The sequence below is a fragment of the Micromys minutus genome (genome assembly GCF_963924665.1).
Source record: "Micromys minutus genome assembly, chromosome: 7".
NCBI lineage: Eukaryota > Metazoa > Chordata > Mammalia > Rodentia > Muridae > Micromys > Micromys minutus.
This window is the reverse complement of record NC_137976.1, coordinates 45,173,505-45,194,810: the sequence shown is the minus strand read 5'-3', so window position 1 is coordinate 45,194,810 and position 21,306 is coordinate 45,173,505. Positions and strand designations below refer to the sequence as shown.

The 21,306-nt window shown below is 35.9% G+C and overlaps 1 protein-coding gene across 1 annotated transcript in view; it reads right to left on the bottom strand.

Annotated features, from left to right (window-relative positions):
- Positions 1-4,278: 4,278 nt before the first annotated feature.
- Positions 4,279-21,306, bottom strand: part of DZIP3 (DAZ interacting zinc finger protein 3) — a gene marked incomplete at its 5' end in the record, with an annotated part of 56,511 nt that continues 39,483 nt past the window's right edge. Inside the window, 12 exons of the mRNA XM_080919489.1 lie at positions 4,279-5,526; positions 5,729-5,836; positions 5,921-6,046; positions 6,461-6,581; positions 7,257-7,396; positions 9,177-9,302; positions 11,796-11,897; positions 13,290-13,377; positions 14,757-14,860; positions 17,272-17,368; positions 20,460-20,528; positions 20,851-20,978. Of these exons, the coding sequence (XP_080775615.1) occupies positions 5,506-5,526; positions 5,729-5,836; positions 5,921-6,046; positions 6,461-6,581; positions 7,257-7,396; positions 9,177-9,302; positions 11,796-11,897; positions 13,290-13,377; positions 14,757-14,860; positions 17,272-17,368; positions 20,460-20,528; positions 20,851-20,978 (1,230 nt within the window). The 3' untranslated portion in view covers positions 4,279-5,505. The remainder of the gene's footprint in view (positions 5,527-5,728; positions 5,837-5,920; positions 6,047-6,460; positions 6,582-7,256; positions 7,397-9,176; positions 9,303-11,795; positions 11,898-13,289; positions 13,378-14,756; positions 14,861-17,271; positions 17,369-20,459; positions 20,529-20,850; positions 20,979-21,306) is intronic.

The following is a 21,306-nucleotide window of genomic DNA, read 5'->3' as shown; positions in this document are numbered from 1 at the left end:
AAACAGTAGTATTAAAAATTAAGTTGCAATAATTTTCATTAATTGGAACTATGTTAATTAAATCAAAGTGGGAAGTCTTTCCACGATGTAAGTGTCATATATTTGAATTTTATATACCCAATATTATAGTCCTAGTAGAAAAGTTAACTTTTTGTTTATCCTGTTTAGTTTGAAGAGAATTATTTAAGAAGTAGTCAGTACAACATTTTTACGTACAAAGTAAATCCTAAAGTGGACGCAACTGAAAATACTTGTAGGAACTCCAGCTTAGGAGAGAAGTCCTCCAATCTCAGAATGCTACTTTGGAGTGTTTAAGTGTCACCAGAAGTTATTTCCCCCTTACCTGCGTCTCCAGACCCACCACATTAAAGGAATCACAGTACCAGATACTAGTCAAAAGTAAATTAAATAAGCACCAAGCACATCTGAATGTATCTTATTAAAGCTAAAAAATGTTATGCACAAGAAAAGTAATTAGAAAGGAAAACATCACAAGGCATATACTCCAGTAGGAGTGTTTGTATATGTTCAAACTGGATACTTCCAGAATATTTTGTTTTAAAAACCTTGAGTGTGCATACAAAAATGTGCATACCTCTAAGTTCAGAGTATAGATGGTGGCTCTCATTGGTCTGTTCTTTCTTGGTCCACATTTTTTCCTTTGAGATACAATCTGTCAATGAACCCAAAGCTTGCCATTTTATATAGGCTGACTGTTCAGTAAGTTCCCAGGGTCCTTGTCTCCACCTTCTGGTGAGAATAGGTAAAAGCATGCCCAAATTTTTATATACAGATTTCAGGATTCAAACTCAGGTCCACATGCTTAGGCACTAAGTACTCTTATACACATAGCTTCCTGAAACATTTTTGATACAAGTACTGCCATGTTAAGAGTTATCTGGTAATTAATTGATTTCTGATTAGGGTAAAATCATTCCTCAGAAGAAAGCATGAAAGTGGACATTTTATGTATCACCAATTTTATAGATCCATTAACTTCAGCATCTGTTGAACTAGACATGACTTTAGTAGTGACTGTGTTCAGTCTTCTGTCCCTTGTCTACATTCCCACTCTACATTAATGACTGTGTTCAGTCTTCTGTCCCTTGTCCACATTCCCACTGTACAGTAGTGACTGTGTTCAGTCTTCTGTCCCTTGTCCACATTCCCACTGTACAGCAGTGACTGTGTTCAGTTTTCTGTCCCTTGTTTACATTCCCACTGTACAGTAGTGACTGTGTTCAGTCTTCTGTCCCTTGTCCACATTTCCACTGAACAGTAGTGACTGTGTTCAGTCTTCTGTCCCTTGTCTACATTCCCACTGTACAGTAGTGACTGTGTTCAGTCTTCTGTCCCTTGTCTACATTCCCACTCTACATTAGTGACTGTGTTCAGTCTTCTGTCCCTTGTCCACATTCCCACTGTACAGCAGTGACTGTGTTCAGTTTTCTGTCCCTTGTTTACATTCCCACTGTACAGTAGTGACTGTGTTCAGTCTTCTGTCCCTTGTCCACATTCCCACTGTACAGTAGTGACTGTGTTCAGTCTTCTGTCCCTTGTCTACATTCCCACTGTACAGTAGTGACTGTGTTCAGTCTTCTGTCCCTTGTCTACATTCCCACTCTACATTAGTGACTGTGTTCAGTCTTCTGTCCCTTGTCTACATTCCCACTGTACAGCAGTGACTGTGTTCAGTCTTCTGTCCCTTGTCCACATTCCCACTGTACAGCAGTGACTGTGTTCAGTCTTCTGTCCCTTGTCCACATTCCCACTGTACAGCAGTGACTGTGTTCAGTCTTCTGTCCCTTGTCCACATTCCCACTGTACAGTAGTGACTGTGTACAGTCTTCTGTCCCTTGTCCACATTCCCACTGTACAGTAGTGACTGTGTTCAGTCTTCTGTCCCTTGTCCACATTCCCACTGTACAGTAGTGACTGTGTACAGTCTTCTGTCCCTTGTCCACATTCCCACTGTACAGTAGTGACTGTGTACAGTCTTCTGTCCCTTGTCCACATTCCCACTGTACAGTAGTGACTGTGTTCAGTCTTCTGTCCCTTGTCCACATTCCCACTGTACAGTAGTGACTGTGTACAGTCTTCTGTACCGAGCCTGAAGCCGAGAATGTCAGGTCATCACCTCCACCAATCTAGCACAGGAACCTGGAAAGGTGGTATGTGGCCAAGCATCAGGACTCATCAATATCAGGTGGCTTGTCTATGACAAGACACAGATGCAAAACACATGAGACAGATAAGGAAAACACTGAGTCCTTAAAACTCCTATATTCTAAGACACCCAGACATCCTGACAACTTAGACATTTTCCTATGATTTCCTCTAAACAGAAGAAAAATTTAAGTACAATTCAACAGAAGCAGACATTTGAAATAGAGAATTAAAGTTTTCTGCATACATTTAAGATGAATATATAGAAAATAGATTTTCAATTCAGAAATACCTTTATTTTCCACATAAAAATGAATATACAATTATAAGCATGGAGTAAGAAGCAAACTGTAAGCATGAGCTAAATCTTATAACTTGGTACATAACCATAAGATAATGATTAAATGTCCCACAGGCTCTAGATGATGCAATTCCAACACAATGTTGGCACTTTATATAGACAAATGGCATATTTAAAAAGCCTCTCTTTTCTTTCTCTTTCATGCATCTACAAGTACCACGTGCATGTGCACACAAAAGCCACAATGTACATTTTGAAGGTCAGAGGAACATTTATGGATTATTGGGTCTTTCGTTTTACCATGCAGGTCCCAGGGATAGAACTCAGGTCCTCAAAGTCTACAACAAGCACCATTAGCTGCCATCTTACCCACTCGGATGTTGAAATCTTAAAAATATTTTCTTCACATTTTTCAGTTTATTAAAAAAAAAGTTTAGCATACACTTACAGGCATTGACTTTTTAAATAGAGATTCACAGTAACTTCAAGATACATTTACACTGAAATATATAGACAAAACAGTTGCTGAGTCAAAAACTTCTCTCCCAAAATTCATAAAATTGAGATTGTGAATATGAACCAAGGAACACATCTCACAAGATAACCATGGTTTACTTTACATTTGAAGGTACAGGCATGTATAATACTTACAGGCATTTACACTATTATTATACAGGCATGTATAATACAGGCATTTACACTATTTTTTAAAAAATAGGTTTTGTTTTCTAAGAATCAAGTTCTCAGTAATAAGCTTTGATAGACAGTTGGTCTGGTGGATGTCCACTCTGACATAAGCAGCAGCAAGTACACATAATGGCTTCTTCTCTTCCCCAGAACAACTATATAAAAGGAGGCAACTTTAAAGAGGAAAACGAAACAACAAAAAACCCCACAACGCCTCCAAATACAAATGACTAAGAACCAAATAATATGTTTATAAAGAAATGTAAAAATCTCAGTTATCCCAGCAAATGACTTAATTTGTATATCTGCCCTTTTAATACCTCTTGATTTCTAATCCTAACTTCATTCTATATATATTTTGCTTAATATTGGGAATATAGGCATCTTGTGGTGTGATTTGAAGAACTAGCTCTTGGGACAGACAAATCTTAGTTGCAGTTTCTACAATGTAATTATGGAGATTGTACAGCAATAACAAGCTGACAAACTGGACCTACACTGTCTGAAACAATCAGTGCTCACAGGCTATTACAAACCACAGCCTAGTGACCAGTGCCAAAGTTTACCATCTCATCAAGTGTAGCCATCTCGGAAGATAGAAAGGAATAGGGGAGATAGTCATATAACTTATAATAATGCAAGTCTATTGGATTTTCCTACCTTCTACTTGCTCTATTAAACTTATCGCAGAAAACTGAAATATAGCATATTTGAGAGAAAGTAAAGGACAATAGAATAAGAAGGAAGAAAAAATAGGACATTCTTAGAAATATACTAATAGTCATTTTACAAGTCTTGTGTTTACGGATGGAAAGTCTTACAAAAAGCAATAAAATACATGTTCTTTAAGTCCCTTCCATTTAATTTACATGTGCTGTAGATTTGTCTCAATCTCTTTGATTCAGCTCTGGTGTGATGAGCTGGTCAAGGCACATCCTGCTACATGATACTGTTCATACAATTAGCTCATTAAAAGCAGAACTAAATTCTAGTGTCTAAACTGATCTTAGGTATAGCTACCTGCCTGGCATCAGATCTTGGGTAACTGCCATTTAGGTGGCCAGGGAATTCTTCAGGTAGCAAAACACAGAGTCTGCAGGTAGGGCATGTGCCCGGTTGCATGGTCTAATGAACTAAGAAGCAAAATGGTTCAAGTCAGAGTTTCAAATTTAGCCTAGCAAAGGCAGCTACCACTCTACACATTGTAGTTACCAACCATCACATCCTCTGGTGGATCTGAAAGCCAAGCCATCTGCTACAAGTATGGCACCCTCTCTGGTTTGCTAAGCAACAGAACCTGCAACTGCAGTATATCTTTAAGCCAATCTATCTGACTCGAATTTTGAATTTGAATTTGAATCACCCTACTTCTTATTGACAAGGATATCGGGGAGGGGGGAAGGTTGCTATAGTCTCTTTTGCCAATTTTATTTATGTTCGTCATATTTATAATTTAAAAAATCACAACTAAGCATATGAATGTTACCAATACCTTTACAGGGCTCTAAAGCTGAAACTCCCTGGAGGAAAAGTCTCTTCTGATTGTTTTCTATGACAATGACAGTAATCTTGAACTATAAAGTATTCGCTATGTTTTGATTCTAAGGATTGACACCAAACCTACGTGTTTTCAATGTATGAATAATGCAGAGCCAATTCAGGTAATAGGATTATGTACAGGGACTATGTTTGAGGCCTAAAAACTAACCCTAGAGAGTAACCTGAATGAATCATATGTGTGTTCGCATGAAGTGGGCACAAGTTTTATTAAACACTCTTTTTCAAAACTCACCACCCGTTGACATTTCACAATGGGAAAGCTGGGTTAGGCCAAGGGTCATCTTGGAGACCGCCGGGACTGGCTATTTTTCATACCTCTTCAGATCAAAGAAGACAACACACATAACTTTCTACCAGGTACCACATATTGTATCTTTGAAACATGGTTTGAAAAAATTCCCAAGAAAACACTTCTTGTCTAAGATTATCCTTTGTTTTGTTAAATCACGAGAGGGTTTGGGCCACATATTATACGTGAGTAACAGTTATACAGCAGCAGACCCAGGTCATACCCAGAAATATCAAGAACACAGGAGATTTGCCAGCCTTTCACTTCTCTACCATTAACACTCCAGGGCCTGAACCTACGCACGCAAACACAAGAGCTGAGAGAGATTACTAAGGAGTCCTGTGCTTATGAGAAGGGCTGTTATTAAAGGACAACAGACACTGTAGAATTTACAGCAAGTCGGGTAAAGTGGCACTTCTGTGTTGCTAGTCTTGTCACTCATTGCTATGTCAATCAGTTTTGCTCCTAGTTCTGCTCATGGGAACTGTACACTGTATACCATTTAAATCTCCAGGCTGTCCTCCTGAAAAACAGTAGCACAACCATGACTGGATACAGTGAAGGAGGGAACGTTTCTATATGGCATATGGCACCCAGAGTGAAGTGCAGTTATGCCCAGTGGGACTGTGAAATGGCACTGGATGCTGATGGACCTTGTAAGTAAGGTAGTGCTTAGCTTAGCTGATGAATGGTAACATGTTAACAGGACAAGCTTAAACCTTTACCTGAGAGTGGAATTTGTGAGCACAAGGCAAAACTGAAAGGTTTTCTGGAGACAAATTTTCATGACAGATTACACAAGGCTCCTCCTCCTCTTCTTCTTCTTCATTATCCTAAAGAAAAACAGACAGGATAAATTTTAGGTTATTCTTTTCCTCTCAGATCTAAATGTGTTCATAACCAACATTCTGTCTCACCACATCTTTGGCTCCTTCCCATGTGGCAGAACCTTGTGCTGACTTGGGGTCCTGGGGAGCATTAGGCTGTGATGCAGTGTGGCTGGGTGAAGCATTATTGCCATCTGCAGCAGACTTTTCTTCACTCTAAAAATAATATTTTCTTTTAAGAATTATCCTAGAACAGTGCCAATTAATAGAACTGAATAGGTGCAAAAATTACCAAAAGTAAAACTTGAAAGAATGTTCGCAGTGTTCCTTTGAGCTATGGAAAGAGTACTTTTAAATAAATCATTCCAGAAAATTAGAAACAAAACCAAATAAAATTTGCATTCAGATTTACTCAAGGAAGCCATTAGAAGATGAAAAGGGATCAGGTTTATTTTAGTCTGGTCAAAAACAGTTCCATGTCACTTGTCAACTTGAATTTAAGGATTTACTGTTACTCAATGATGTCCCAGGATTAAGTTATTGATTTGTGATTCTTTAATATATTTTGAAACTATTACAGAAATGAAAATACAGAATTAAAGTTTGTTGCTTTTTATTTGTATGTTTTACCTCAGATTTCTTGGGCTCAATCATTTGAGAAATTTTATAAACAATTTCATCAAATGTCAGTCGCGACACGGACTTCCCATGAGAATCCTTTAATTGCTGTAAGAAATCTGTTAGTTCCTTCCTGAAAGATATAGAATAGAGACGGAATGGCTTTTCCTACTGCTTCAAGGTTGTGCCCTCGAAATGAAATACAAAATTCTATTCATTAAACAGTCAGCACACAGACTAAACTGTAGTCTTGAATCTAAAAATGACATCTAGATTTATTTGTAACCAAAATGAAAACTATTTTGTCCTGAAGTGATATTTTGTGTGTTTACCAATGAAAGCTAATGATATTTGACTTCACTATATGAACTGTATCTACTCACCCAGAAATCATAAGAATATCAATAAAATTGAAAAAAACAAAACCCAAACCCAAACCCAAAACTGAAACTTGATGATTTGGAGGCTTAGACTACAATTAACTGAGAATTTATTTTTTCGTAACCTGTTATTAAAATAATTATTTTAGCTGGAGACATTCAAATTAGATAAGTTTACATCTAGCACTTCCAACAAATGAGCACAAATAAATTTAAACAATTATCTTTGCATGACTTAAGAGTAATAAAATGTAAGAATGTTTAGCATTTCTGTTGAGCACAATATCTTCTTAGTCACTTTAATTTTATTAAGACCATAAGCAAGGAAATATCTGTCCTTGCATGCGTGTGAAATGTTTCATTTCTATAATTAAGACTTTGAAAGCTGTAAAATATGTGTGTAACCAATTAAAGAAAAATGAAGGTACCTTGTCTGCTGTGGAAAAGCAGTTTTCAGCCTGTCTGTAATTCTCTCCCAGTTTATCATGAGAGGTTCACTGCACAGACCTGCACTGGGTGACACAGTATCACCGATAGGTGTTGGCATAGCCCAGGTTATACCGGGCATCTGTAAAAGGCGGGAAGGTGTTAACCATCAGCTTCAGTGATGAGGCAACACTGTGTGCCAACATAGAAACAAGCAGAATGCAGAGTCATAGTGACACCTATGATGACTTCTTTCAGGTTTTCATAACAAACACAATATTGCTAACTTTCTATTAAGTATTTTTACTTATTCTAAAAATAGGTTGTTTGCCTAGTAATTACTAACACATACAGAAACACATGCAGAGTGATTATTGAATTTTTAAAAAAATAGCAGTGAAAAGTTGAAAACTACTTAAAGCCTGCCAACAAAGGAATGGGTAAATTATAGCAAATCAATCAAGTTCTTACAAATAGATGTATATGTCTGGGTAACAGTATATAACATAGTACTTATGGTGTGACTCCTTTAGTATTAAAATTTTTAATGCATATATTTTAACACACAAAAGAATTTGCAAGTTACAAATAATTTGTAAATGGTGACACTCCCCCCACCCCCGCCAGGGAGTGAACCACAAGGTAATTTTCCTTGGAAATGCCTATATTCCTCCATTATCTACATTTTAAAAATAATAAATATATGTTTATAATTAGAAAATCACAAAATTTTAACTCTACATTAAGATGATGATATGACTGGAAGTGCTTTTCCCCATGTCTCAAAATTATCACAGTGACTGTGGGAGGTACAACAATGTATCTGAAAGAGCTTTGTCACCAAAAGCATTTAGACCATTTACCGAAAGCTCTACGTGTAACCAGGAAAAGTGAACAATGACCATTGGTGATTAGAATCAGACAAGATCTGCCTCAGTATCTAGCTTTCCCCAGGAACCTGAAGATAATCATACTAGATGGTTAAGAGACTTCAATGTTTTCAACAAAATTATATTCCAGTCATTATAGAACAACAGCAAGTAAACTGCATTAGCAACCCAGGTAATGTGGTGATAAAAGATGTGCTACTTATTTAACATGTTCAGGCTTACATACATAAATTTTGTATAAAGTTGGCATAGACATAAACAAAACCATTCATCTATATATTGCAAAAAGAAATTGAGAGAAAGATACAAGAAATATAGTACTATACATATGTGTGAGTGTCTGTATGCACACATGCATACACAGGCACACACACACAGACAGACAGACAGGCAGGTAGGCAGGCAGACAGACAAGCATACAGACATGAAGGCATACAAACTCACTTTTTAAGCTGCCAAGAGGCTTCTTTATGAAAAAGTCAGAATAAGAATGTATTTTTCCCTAATTATATTTCCAATCAACCTTTTGGAAGAATTTTATTTCTTTCGTAAACTTTAGTCAAATTGACAAATATTCCAGCCATTTTAAATGTCTTTATTCTTCCAGGCTTGAATAAAACTTATCTGACTATCAACAATTAGAAAGACTGAAAACTTGTAGGGTTTTGTTCCAGGCTGAGGTTACTAAAGTTTGTTGCAGAAACCCCTGGGTAAATGTAACATCAGTAGCTTAATTTATTGCTTTGTGATTGGCCTCTTTGCTTTTCTGCACAATAAGAATGTTAACATTGTTATATGTTACACAAGTAAGGCTGCCCGTTCAAGGACTTGGCAGTATGAAAACAATCTATCTTTGTATTTCAAAGCATATAGTGGAAGGTAAAGCAAATATGACTCAGTTATTATTTAATTACCATCCTCGCCAGCATTACCAACAGAATCAAACAAATGAATGAAGATAAATCTTTATTCGGGAATCACACTTTTCTTTAAATAAAAACCAGTTAATATTTCACCAGGAAAGACTCTTACCAGGGGTGGTCTAGGTTGTACAGTTGCAGAGATGACTCCAGGGCAAACTGCAGGCATTTGAGGAACAGTAAGTATGGGTCTAAAGAAAGATTCCTTCATGAGGGGTCTTCCTAAGAATTGCTGTATCTAACATAAAAAAAGGCAAAACAAAACAAAATAAAACAAAACCCTGAACATATTTAAAGACTTACCTAGCCAATGGTGTTAAGTCACAGAGCTATGCAGGGGGTAAAACACTGGTTTAAAATTCAGATAAAAGTACATTAAAAGCAATGTGTGTCAGAATATCACTTAAATCTAGGAGAATTTAAAAAAGCAAAGAAAATGTGCTAGAATAGAAAAACCTCCTTGGATACCTTTGCAAGCAAACTTCTTAGAGTATAATATAAAAGAGTTGGACAAAGTGATCTTTAAGATATACCCTCAGATGAAATAATATAAGATCAAAGATATAACACTATAAGACTTTCAAAGGCAAAATGTGTACAGAAACCTCAAATGTCTCAGTGAATGCTTTCCATGTAGACAGCTGATACTCAGAAATTCCACTTAAAAATCCTCAAAATTATCTATAGAAAATATAGCTTCCTCAATCATGTGCCAAAGGTGCCATCTGATAGAATCAGGACTCTAGTTTTAAAGACATAGAAGAATAAAGTGGGGTCATACAAGAGAAACTGCCCCACATAGGTCAGTTGTGGGTATGGCCATGTTTCTGAAGGCATACTGTTAGCTGGAGAGAAACCCTGAATTGTTTAGTTTGTTTAAGGACAGAAGGGGACAGGCTAAGGGAGCTTCTACAACATGCTATGTCTAACATGATTATAAAACAGGAACACAATAATAATTTGATGAAGTGACAAAAGAATATTGACATAGCTCTAAGTAATAATCTTAAAGTAAAAAAATAATAATGTAGTTTTTAATGGATAGACAAGTTGATATTTGTTTGTTAATTATTAGAAAACAGACACTGTGCCTTATAAGAAAGAAAAAATATTTTGAGAAAATTAAGAAAGTATAAATTCTAACTCGATATTAAATATTAACATTATCCATGACTTACAGTTTTAAGTAAGATAATAATGTTGTGATTATTTACAGTAAGAGTTCCTCATCCACATATATATGTGTCTATGTATGTATTTGTGTGTGTGTATAAATGGATGAAATTCAATGCCTGAAGTTTGTTTTATAACGTTCCAGGGACAAAGAGTACATGATATAAGACCGTTAACTGCTGAATAATGTTGAAGCTGGATTTTATTTTGCCTTGTTTTTACATATATTTATATATGTAAAATCAACTTACATATGAAAATAGCATACATATATAAAGCTCTACAGAAAATTAAATATATCTTCAAAGTTTTCCCTACATTTTAAAATGATGAATAAATGGCAGGTAATGAATCTACACTGAGCTCCCTTTGAGAATTGCTATTCTCATAAGACCAATAATTCTTTGACAAGAATAAGAGGCTTTTCCTTCTTCTTCTTCCCAGCATCTCATGAAGTAAAGAGCTCCACTAAGCCACAGTCTTCCTGCTATAATACATGGAGCCCTCTAAAACTGTGAGCCAAAAGATATTCTTCCTCCTTAAGTTGCTTTTGCTACATATTTCATCATAGTGGCTATAGCACAAACAGAACATCTGGGTTCAGTAGTGGGTCACTAATGACTAAATTTGTTTATGGTTTTTAGGTCTTAGAAAATAGTTGTGGAAAGAATCTGGAAATATTTGACAAGAAAAACTCTAGAACGCTGTAAGCAGAGTTTAATGAGCAATTCTATTGAAAATTTAGAAGAACAGAATGCTTATATAATAATGTGAATGATAATGGATTACATTCATGAAGTTTTAGATGCAAAGAGAACTGTACTGGGAACCGGACAAGATACTATTTGTGATGTATTCTAGCAAACTGTGGTCTTTTTTATATTCAATGATGAGTATAAATAAAGTTTACAGAATTACCAAGTTATCTGCCCCTCAATATCTTATCTTTCTTTACTTTCTATACCCAGACTTAGAGAAAAGATAAAAAAGTATTACCTAATAATAACCTCCTAAAATCTCACGAAAACTGTGTGTATTTCTGAGATTACAGTACTCTCATCTTTAAGTATCCAGATAAGTACATCTGGTTAAATCTACTGGTTCCTAATAAGGAGAGAAGTAGTGTTAGTAGACACTTCCCCTGTAGTCATAACCACAGGAGATTATAGAAGCTAAAGAAAAGGAAGTCTATGAGTGGAGGGACTGACTCTCTAGTTAGCTCTCTAGGGTATTAGGCTGGAATGTTTACCTATACAGTGCTATGGAAAGCAATGAGAAGTGTGCACATTCACCAGTTATCTCTCGTAAAGCATGTATGTTTCAGAGGATGAAAATAGCATTTAGACTAAAATGCCCGGCACAGTGCCAGTTTGAACTAGCCTCTGTCAGACTGTGCCCTGCTCAGAGTGAAAGCATGGACTGGCCACCGTGGCCACTGGTAGGTATTTAGAGCATGTACTTAGTTCCATTTAAGTGCACACCAATCACACCGTATATTTCACACTTCACCATCTATCAAAATGAAGAAAGCAACTTTCCAAACATGTAGGCATCTTACCAGTATCTCAGGACTTGGTGGTGGTGGAGGAAGCTGGACTGGAGGCAAAGTACTCAAGGCAAACCCCTGCTTCACCTTGTTGATCTGTTCATTGTACTGTGTCTGACAGAAGATAAATACATTGCAGACCACTGCTGAATCTAAAGAAACTCTACATAATAGTGTTTGAATTATGTTAAAATTCAACATAAACCAGTAGTTCTAAACCCAGTGATAGAAGAAACAGAACAATTTCTGACATAAAAATAATTCTATAGACTTTCATGCCTGCTTTTAAGAAGTTGTGTTTGAGGGATTTAGTGTTTATGGTAACTCCTCCAACAATTCCCAGTTTCTAAATGGGAAGCACTGAAAGTGAGGATAGAATTTGAAGAATCAAGTACTTATAAAAAACACATAGATAGCAAGAAAATTAACATGTGTTAAACAAAGAACTGATATTCAGCATTCATAATTTTCTTTATAAAACTACAACTCTGGCTTGCTCCAGTGCTATGCATGTCTTGTTCTCTCAGAGTTTGGGAGTGGGTAAGGGAAGGCAGGAAGAAGAGGGAAACGGGGAGGGGGAGGAGAGAAAAAAATCTAATTTTGGGAACTTTTGCATTTTCAGTAATTTTGGTCTAGTTCCTAGTTTTCTTTATTCATTTTACTGAACAACCCAGGAGCAATGGAAAACACAACATTTAAAGCAAAGCATTTAGTTATTTCCATGACAGAAGTACGCTTGGATGGAAACAAGGAGCCTTTGAGACTAAAATTCTGAATATGCCTAAAAAATTTTCAGTAGCACTAGACAGAAGGACAACGATAATAGAGAAGAAATGGTTCAAACCATCATTCTTAAAGTGGACAAACCCACAGTTCTCAGAGGTAGTGCTTTCTTTGCACGTGAACACCACTGCTTCATTTACAGATGTGGATGTAAAAATCAACCAGTTACACATACAGGTTTAAAGACTGGATCTGTAAATACTCACAATGTTAGCCTTTTCACACAGTCTCAATTTAATTAAATCAATAATTAAGATTCTGCAGTGTAGAACAATTATATAAAATTTTAAGATTAGATAAGAATACAGCCTTATTTCATATTCCACTTAATTATTTCTATACATATAAAATTATTGATTAATTCTATAGCTAGTTAAGATATTTAACTTGTTTAGAGTGAATCTGGAGTTTAATTTTGTTTGGCTTTGAAATTATGAAAAAACTAGGTAAGTGGCAACTTTTGAGTTTATCCTTGGGTTAATGAACTAAAAAGTCACATATTATAAGTCTATAATTCAGATCTAACATTAATTACATGAAAATAATGACAAACCAAGAGCATAATCTTTGGTAACTGAGAAGAAAAATAAGTTTCTTAAACACTTTCTGCTTTTACATGTTCTTTCTATAAGTCTCATAAACACTATTTGCTTTTATATGTTCTTTCTATACGTATTCTCACATAAATTCTGCCGATTTGATTTAAGTGTACTGAGAACTTACCCTGAGGAATGCAATCTTGTTTCGAACATCCGCCACAATGGCATTCCAACTATCTACAGCAGCCTTTAGTTGAAGTGACTCTAAGTTGCTGATATAGAAAAGGAGACACAGAGGAAACTGGATTTATATATATAACATTGAGGTTTCCAAAAGTTACAAGTGTTCTCTAGTATTTATGTAAATAATATATAAAAAATGAAAATTACCCTCAATGCTAGCAACTACCTCAAAGGTTAAACATACATGGACAAGGCTTGTTATCAATAAGGAGAAATCAGTGATCTATGCAACCTTTTTAAAGGAAGATAATAATACATGCTTTTAGAAATCATTTCCCCTTGTCTCCAAAATATCATTTCTTTTCTATCTTGAAGTTACTATAAAATCTCCCCCCCCCCCAAAATACCTCCAATAAAGTAGAGAAGTAGAAAATTCCATACAGGCTAGTTGCAGGTACATTCTCAAGAATGTTGACCTACCTTGGAGGTTTTAGATCACGTTCATTTTAATCCTGATATCACAGCTAGAATTGGTCTAGCTGGCTCTAATATAAAATAAACACACACACACACACACACACACACACACACACGCACGCACGCACGCACTACAAACAGACAAAACCAATCAGCACTTTCCTATTAGGAGGAATGATGTTGCTGTCCTAATGAAGAACATAGGGTGGACCAGTTAACAACTGTTTACTGATGCATGTCTATAAATAGTTGAGGCTATCTCTACAAGAAAATTCCTGTGGATTTCCAAAAGGGCTGTTCACAGCAGCATCACCATATCTGTATCATGAGCCCAACAACTTATGAAAGCCAAATAAGTCATCAGGAAGATCAGACAAAAAGGAGCTTCACAGTACTCTAATTTATACAGTGTTTTTTCTCCTTCTAACAAGCAAAGGCAGACCAATCATTCACAATAGTACCTTTTCAGCTTGATTGTTTAAAGAATAGTGACAATTTTTAAAATGATTATTATTATGAAATAATCCTTTGTTCTCAGAGATAATCAATTCATTAAATTCAAAGCTATAACCTTAAATTTATAAATTATAAATTTAAGAAAATTTTATTAGAACTCATTCTAATATTTGAAAATTAATAGTGTACAGCAGAAATTGCCTCATTAACAAGTAGCATTAGGTGTTTTTACCAATTTTTTTCCTAATTGTTACAAAAGTACTAAAAATGAAGAATTAGACTTTTCCAGTGGGAATCTGTCATGTGCACTCCAGCTTTCATGCACCCCTGCCAGTGGGGAGGAAGCTGCCACTGTATTCAGTGCCTGTCTATAACTCAGCAGATGCAACAACATACATCAAGAACAAACAAAGAAACCTGAGGTCTTAGAACCCATTGACTGTGCTGCATGTTTGTAAAATCCATCAGTCAACCGTGGAGACAGACCCTGACCTACTCTGATGCCATGGGGAGTTCGGGAAGAAGAAAAACTTACCTAGCTGCCATGTGTGTCACCCTGGCCAGCTGATTGAGGCATTCCTTTTCTGTCTGCTCGAGGTGCAGTAAACCAAAGTCTCTACGACATTGTAAAAAATACACCTACAGATTTTTGAAAGACAGATGAACTGAATGAAATCTAAGTTAATTCTCTTTTGAGTCATCTCAAGTAAACTCAGTGATTTTTTAACCCCTTCCAGGAACTCTGTAGTATCTGACAATCTAAGAAACATAAAAACTTTCTGATCAAAGCAATTCTGCAATTACACAAATTTTATTCAATAGTTACTGGGTTAGTTAGGCTGAGACCATTACTTTGAACTCTCCCCCAAATGCTGGACTAATCTTGGAAACTAATTTGACTGATAATAGGGATAGCCTACACATTAGGAGTTTTAAAATTCTCTGTAAGTTAATTCTAATATGGAGTTAAGTTTGGGAACACTTAAAAGAAATCTTGCTGTTTATATGTTCATGAAGAAGGGCTGCAGAAATAATCAGACTACAGAAAAGGCAGAGTCCAAATGGACATCACAGATCTTCTGCTCCAGTATTTGCCCACAGAAGGAAGACTTTCTACATTATTACTGATGTACAATCATTTAGCCCAAAGATTTAGCTGTTTATCACTCAATAATTACAAAAATCAATGCAATGCTCTCATAGTAATGTGGTAGAAAGTATTTTCTAAAATCAAAACTAAAAGAAGAGAGACACTTTTCACTACAAGCTCTGAAGCACAAATGCACATGTCCTCAAGTAAGGCCAGCTGTGTTTGCTGCAGTGAGGCTGCAGCATTGATGCTGGGGACTGACTGTACCGAGCTTCTCAGTTGTTCTGGGATCCCCAGAACCTAACTAGAAAAGGCGAATGGCAGGTGGCAGATTTGTAATGCTTTCTAATGTCAGTAAGTTCTTCAAACAAAATCTTATCATATAGCAAGTTTCACTAGGTATAAATAAAATTTACACGCATACATACAATCTTATTTCTTCTGAGAGACCCCAGCTGTGGTGTTATAAGCTAACTTTAACAGTCTTAGGAGACTTTCCAGTGTTATGAGAGGTAAGCTGCCTTCTGATGTTGGGGCTTATGATATGTATACATTTTTGTAAGATCTGTATGTGACACAGTAGAGAAAGTGGTATTACAGCAATAGTTAAGTGTTATTCTTACAAGTATGGCTTAAAGCCTTAGTCCTGAGTTAGTCTATAACTATAATACTGCAATTTCGTGGGAGTAGCTGAAGGAAAGCAACTTAACATTACAAATATTCAGACACTCCCAAATGACATGCCACTGACACAAAAGGCTGAGTTGAAGCTGCATTTTTCTGAATGATACTAAGAAGTTTTATTTCTCCTAATATCCAAGGTGTACAAGGAACTCAAAAAGCTAGACACCAGAGAATCAAATAACCCTATTAAAAAATGGGGTACAGAGCTAAACAAATCATTTTCAGTTGAGGAACACCGAATGGCCGAAAAACATCTGAGGAAGTGCTCGACATCCTTAGCCATCAGGGAAATGCAAATCAAAACAACCCTAAGATTCCACCTCACACCAGTCAGATTGGCCAAGATCCAAAACTCAGATGACAGCAGATGCTGGCGAGGCTGCGGAGAAATAGGAACACTTCTTCACTGTTGGTGGGGTTGCAAGCTAATACAACCACTCTGGAAATCTGTCTGGCGATACCTCAGAAAATTGGATATAGTACTACCTGAAGACCCAGCTATTCCACTTCTGGGCATATACCCCAGAGACACTTTAATACACAACAAAGATATATGCACCACAATGTTCATAGCGGCTCTATTTATAATAGCCAGAAGCTGGAAGGAACCCAGATGTCCTTCAGAAGACGAATGGATACAAAAATTGTGGTACATATACACAATGGAATACTACTCAGCCACCAGAAACAATGACTTAACCAAATTCTTAAGAAAATGGCTGCATCTAGAGAAGATCATCCTGAGTGAGATAACCCAGTCACAAAAGAACAGACATAATATGCAGTCACTGATAGTGGGATGCTAACCCCAGAAGCTTGCACTCCCCCAGAAACAACTCACAGACTGTATGAAGTCCAAGAAATAAAGAAAACAAAAAATATACATATATTCACAAAACAAGAAGACTTTGACTATTCCCATGTTGCGTTTTGTTTTGCATGTACTTTACGCTTATTGCAACTAGTACGTTTTCAATGCATACTGTCAAGCCCTTGAAAAAAATCAAGTACTGACTAAAAAACATATTCACATGGTTTTATGTAAAATTTATTTTAATGTCTGAAAAAACAGTACTGACAAAAATGTATAATTTTAAGCAAAAAATGTTTAAAATCTTTACATTTATCTTTGTTTTGCAAAATAAAGTCGTATAAAAAAAATAAAAAAAAAAAAAAGAAGTTTTATTTCTGTTCACTCCAAAGACAATCGTTTTTCAATTCTTATCTATACTAATGTAAAATTACCCTTCTCCTCCATCCCCCCACTTTCTTTTACCTCAGCTGTTAAGGCTCTGCTGGTTTCTGCATTCAGTTTGTTTAAATACGTTTTAACTGTGCTTTCCAGATTATGTTTCTCCATTTCCCACTGAGATCTGAAATGCATGACCATAAAGAATTAGCAACATTATCATGACAGCCTTTTCTAACTTACTCAGAGGGAGGAAGATAAAACTATCACAAAGAATCGTTTTCTTGAAAAAGTATACATAATACATAAAAACAAGAAGACATTAAAACAGTTATTTCTTCATCAAAACTGCAGAAATTTAAAAATTTCTTAGTACAGAAGCTATAACATATTTTGAATCTGTAATTTTAAAGTCAGTGCAACCCATAAACTATTAAAATAAAACCTTAGACAAGAACAATGGGTTGAATGTTTGGGTTTTCCTAGACTTACAATACATTTCTTGAAATCTTCGCCCTGCTGTGTAAGTTTCCTCTGAGATGAAAACATACTGTCTTGCAGTAAACCTCTTAAGCAGTATGGTATAAACAATTCAAAACAGCTTCAGGAAGCTCCTGAAATTGACCATATTCACTAAGCCCCTTCCTCCCAGAGTAAGCAATAAGTTAAGAGTTTCTCTCAGAAGAATAGAGCCAATGCACAAAGAAGACTCTTAGCAAGCAAAGTTGGAAAAACACTGCCACCAGACCAGCACTAGGAAGAAGTTTAGCCCAAGTAAGACACCAGGAAAGGACATTCTCCAACGTGAGCTGCCCCAGATCATGGAATATGATCCAGGTTCTCAGTTTTGTTTTCCGTCACTCATGCTGAGGTTGCCCTTTGTCTTTGAGTCATATCTGCTCCTTTAAGCAACCCCAATACAACTCATTGGTTCAGCAAGTTGGACTTTGTTGATATCTGTCATCTGATCTATTGTGGGTTCCCTATCTGGGATGAGTTGGTATATGTGTTGCATCTCCCCAGGATAAGTATTGTCACATAACAACCTCAAAGTGATGGTCGTAGAGGAGGAGGCACATTTTTCTTAATGATTTGCACATAGAACTTGGGGATGTGATATGATCATAAACATGAAGCCTTCATAAACAGAAATAATACTTTATTTTAAATGATGCCCTTTTTATGTTGTCCTTCTACTATGTAGGGTAAAATGAGAAGACAAGCAAGATCTTCTATGAAGCAGAAAATACTTAATAGATATTAAATAGGTTGTCACTCTGGTTTTGGGGAAATCAGTGTCTGCCAACAGTTCGCTATAGGTTGGAAGCAACCACAAGAAGATGCTTAGTTCTCTAGACTTAGATTCTGTCCATGTGAAAGTGGAGAAAATTTTATTACCTTAAAAAACAACTGATATAAAAATAATTCAGAAAATACACAGAAAAACACTCTTTGGCATTAAGTACTAAACGTTAGTTATTGTTAGTAAATTTGATTTAACAGTGTTTACTTCTGTGTCAACAGCAGAAGCACGTATGTTTCCTTACCACCGTCATAAAGAAAGTCACCGTAATCAAACAGTGCACTAGTTATTTCAGTATTTGGGTTTCAGTCCTGAGAATGGAACTGAATTCCAGAGCTTGAGTGGAAGAGCCATATGGGTCCTGTGCAAGCTGCTCCAGAGAGTGCAGCCTCTGAGGTTTGTCCGTTTCCTCCTATTCTGCCTCAGGGTCCTACACTGAGATCTCAGAATCACACAGCCTATAAATTAAATTCCGCCTTTAACAAGAACAATTGAAAATACCTTTAGATTGTGGGAAAGGGAGAACATCTGAAATGTAAATGCAAAAAATTTCCAATTAAAGAAAAAGGAAAAAATATACCTTTGTAATAAGAAATATCATAAAAACCATTTTTAATGTTTTGTTAAGAGAAATACATTCAGATGCTTAAAAACTTAAAAAAAATATTAATGGTAGAAGATGGCAAATATATCATTAAAGACAGTGCATATTAAAGAGAAAAAATCGTAAAATGTTTAAACCATCACAACACAAAAATTAACTATTATGCCACTAAATATTGTATAAAGTTCTCCTGAAAAATTACATTTCATCAAAATTAAAAACAGTTGTACTTTAAAGATACTAGGCAAATAAGAAGACAACTTACAGACAGGTAAAAAGTGCCTACAGATCAAAGTGTTACCCAGGGCTGGTGACAGCTTGCTGCTAGAGCACGTCCCCACTATTCATGAGGCACAGGAAAAGTCCTGCTTGTACTAAACACACAAAGCACTTAAAATACTCCCAGGAAACATTTCCAATTTTTAAAATAGGCCAAGAAATTGAATAAATTTACTCAAGAAGATACACTGATTATTAATAAGCACTTAAAATGTTAAATCACTTAAGTCAGTGGAAAAATACAAACCAAAATAACGAACTTATCTATATTTTACAGGTACCAGGTAAAACTAATACACTCTGAAATGTTTTCGTGAGAAAGGAGAAAAAGGAGAACTGGCCCACCAACACTGCTGACACTTTTATAAAAAGGTATGCTTTTTTGTACAACAGCTTTGTAATTCTCTAAAAGGTAAAATGCAAAGTTTATTGATGAGCCTGCAATTTTACTCTTGATATGTCACTGGGAGGGATTTCAAACCACTACATTAAATGAAACAAACTAGTTCTAAGAAGCCTTATATTTAGTGCATTTATATGAGATACTCAGAATGAGCACACCCAAAAGACACAATGTAAATTGGTGCTTACCATAAGCTGAAGAAATAAAGAGGGAATAACTTTTTATCAGTACATGTTTGTTTTGGGGGTCATAAAAATGTTCTAGAATAAGACAGTGGTGATGGTTATCTACTTCAGTGAATATGCTAATGGATTGTTCTTTTGTAAAAATATTTACAGATTAGGCTCAGACAATAGGTGAATCTTGGTAAAGCACTGAGTATCACAAAGTACTTGCAGCTAGTACTACTGAACAGAAGACTTTGCTGTTTCTGGTAGTAATTTGTTGACTCTACAATGATGGTGACTGGGCTGCTGTCCGTTTCTCTGGGCAGAGCTACGATGAACAGACCTTCCAATCGACCTACACCTCTTTCTGTTTATGCCTATTAACCCACTGAAGATGCTCAGATTACATGATCTCATGTGCAAAAATGCTGGTTGGATGATAAATGACCATCCCAGCTAAAGATGTTAAGTTTCAGAAAGGGAGTAGCAACAAAAAAAAAAAAAAAAAAAAAAAAGTACCTTTTCAAGGAAAGTTGGTCTTTAAGGTTCTTGATTTCATCATCTTTAGCATGGATTTGGCGCTGTAATCTAAGCAAATAAGGAAGTAAGTCATAGAACATTAGAAATAATATCTCATTAACACGGAAAAGTCCCACTGTAGCTGAGAAAGGGACCAAGTATATCCTCTATGAATCCTGACCTTGAGAACAGAAAATACATCCCTGAGCTCATTCATTGGAAATTTATCCCTTTTTGTAATTTCTTTAAAAACAAAAACAACCCCCTCCAAACACAAATAAGCCTTTGTAATTCCTACTGTGTAGTCACACTGCCACCTAGTGGCTGTATGAAGATTAAAGCTAAAAAGGACAAATTCTAAATTTTCACTTTTATCAAATTTTGTACTTACTTGGACATTTTATTGATGCCAAAAGCCACTTGTTGGTTAAGGGATACAATGATCTTTTCTTTCTTTTTAATCAGCATTTGATTTTCTTGCCACCGAAATGTCACTGTTTTCAGTTGCCTTTTGTAATCCTGCTCAATGAAAACTAGTGTCAGTGTTCAAGTCACCAAAAATAGAAAGAACCAAATCTACATTGATTTTTTTAAATAAATGTTATTATAAAAGCGCTTGCAAATAAATAAAAACATTATACACCAAAATTAAACAGACCAAAAGTCTATACAACTTAATAATTGTACTAGCATCAGTATGAACTATGAAGCTTCACATTAAATATGTCACTTTCAGTACTGTGTATTTTATGTACTTAAAAACTAGAAAAAAGAGCATCATATTCTCATTCATACTCATGTCCATATGTGCATTCAGTCACTCGACATCCCCTTACTCAGTCTTCTT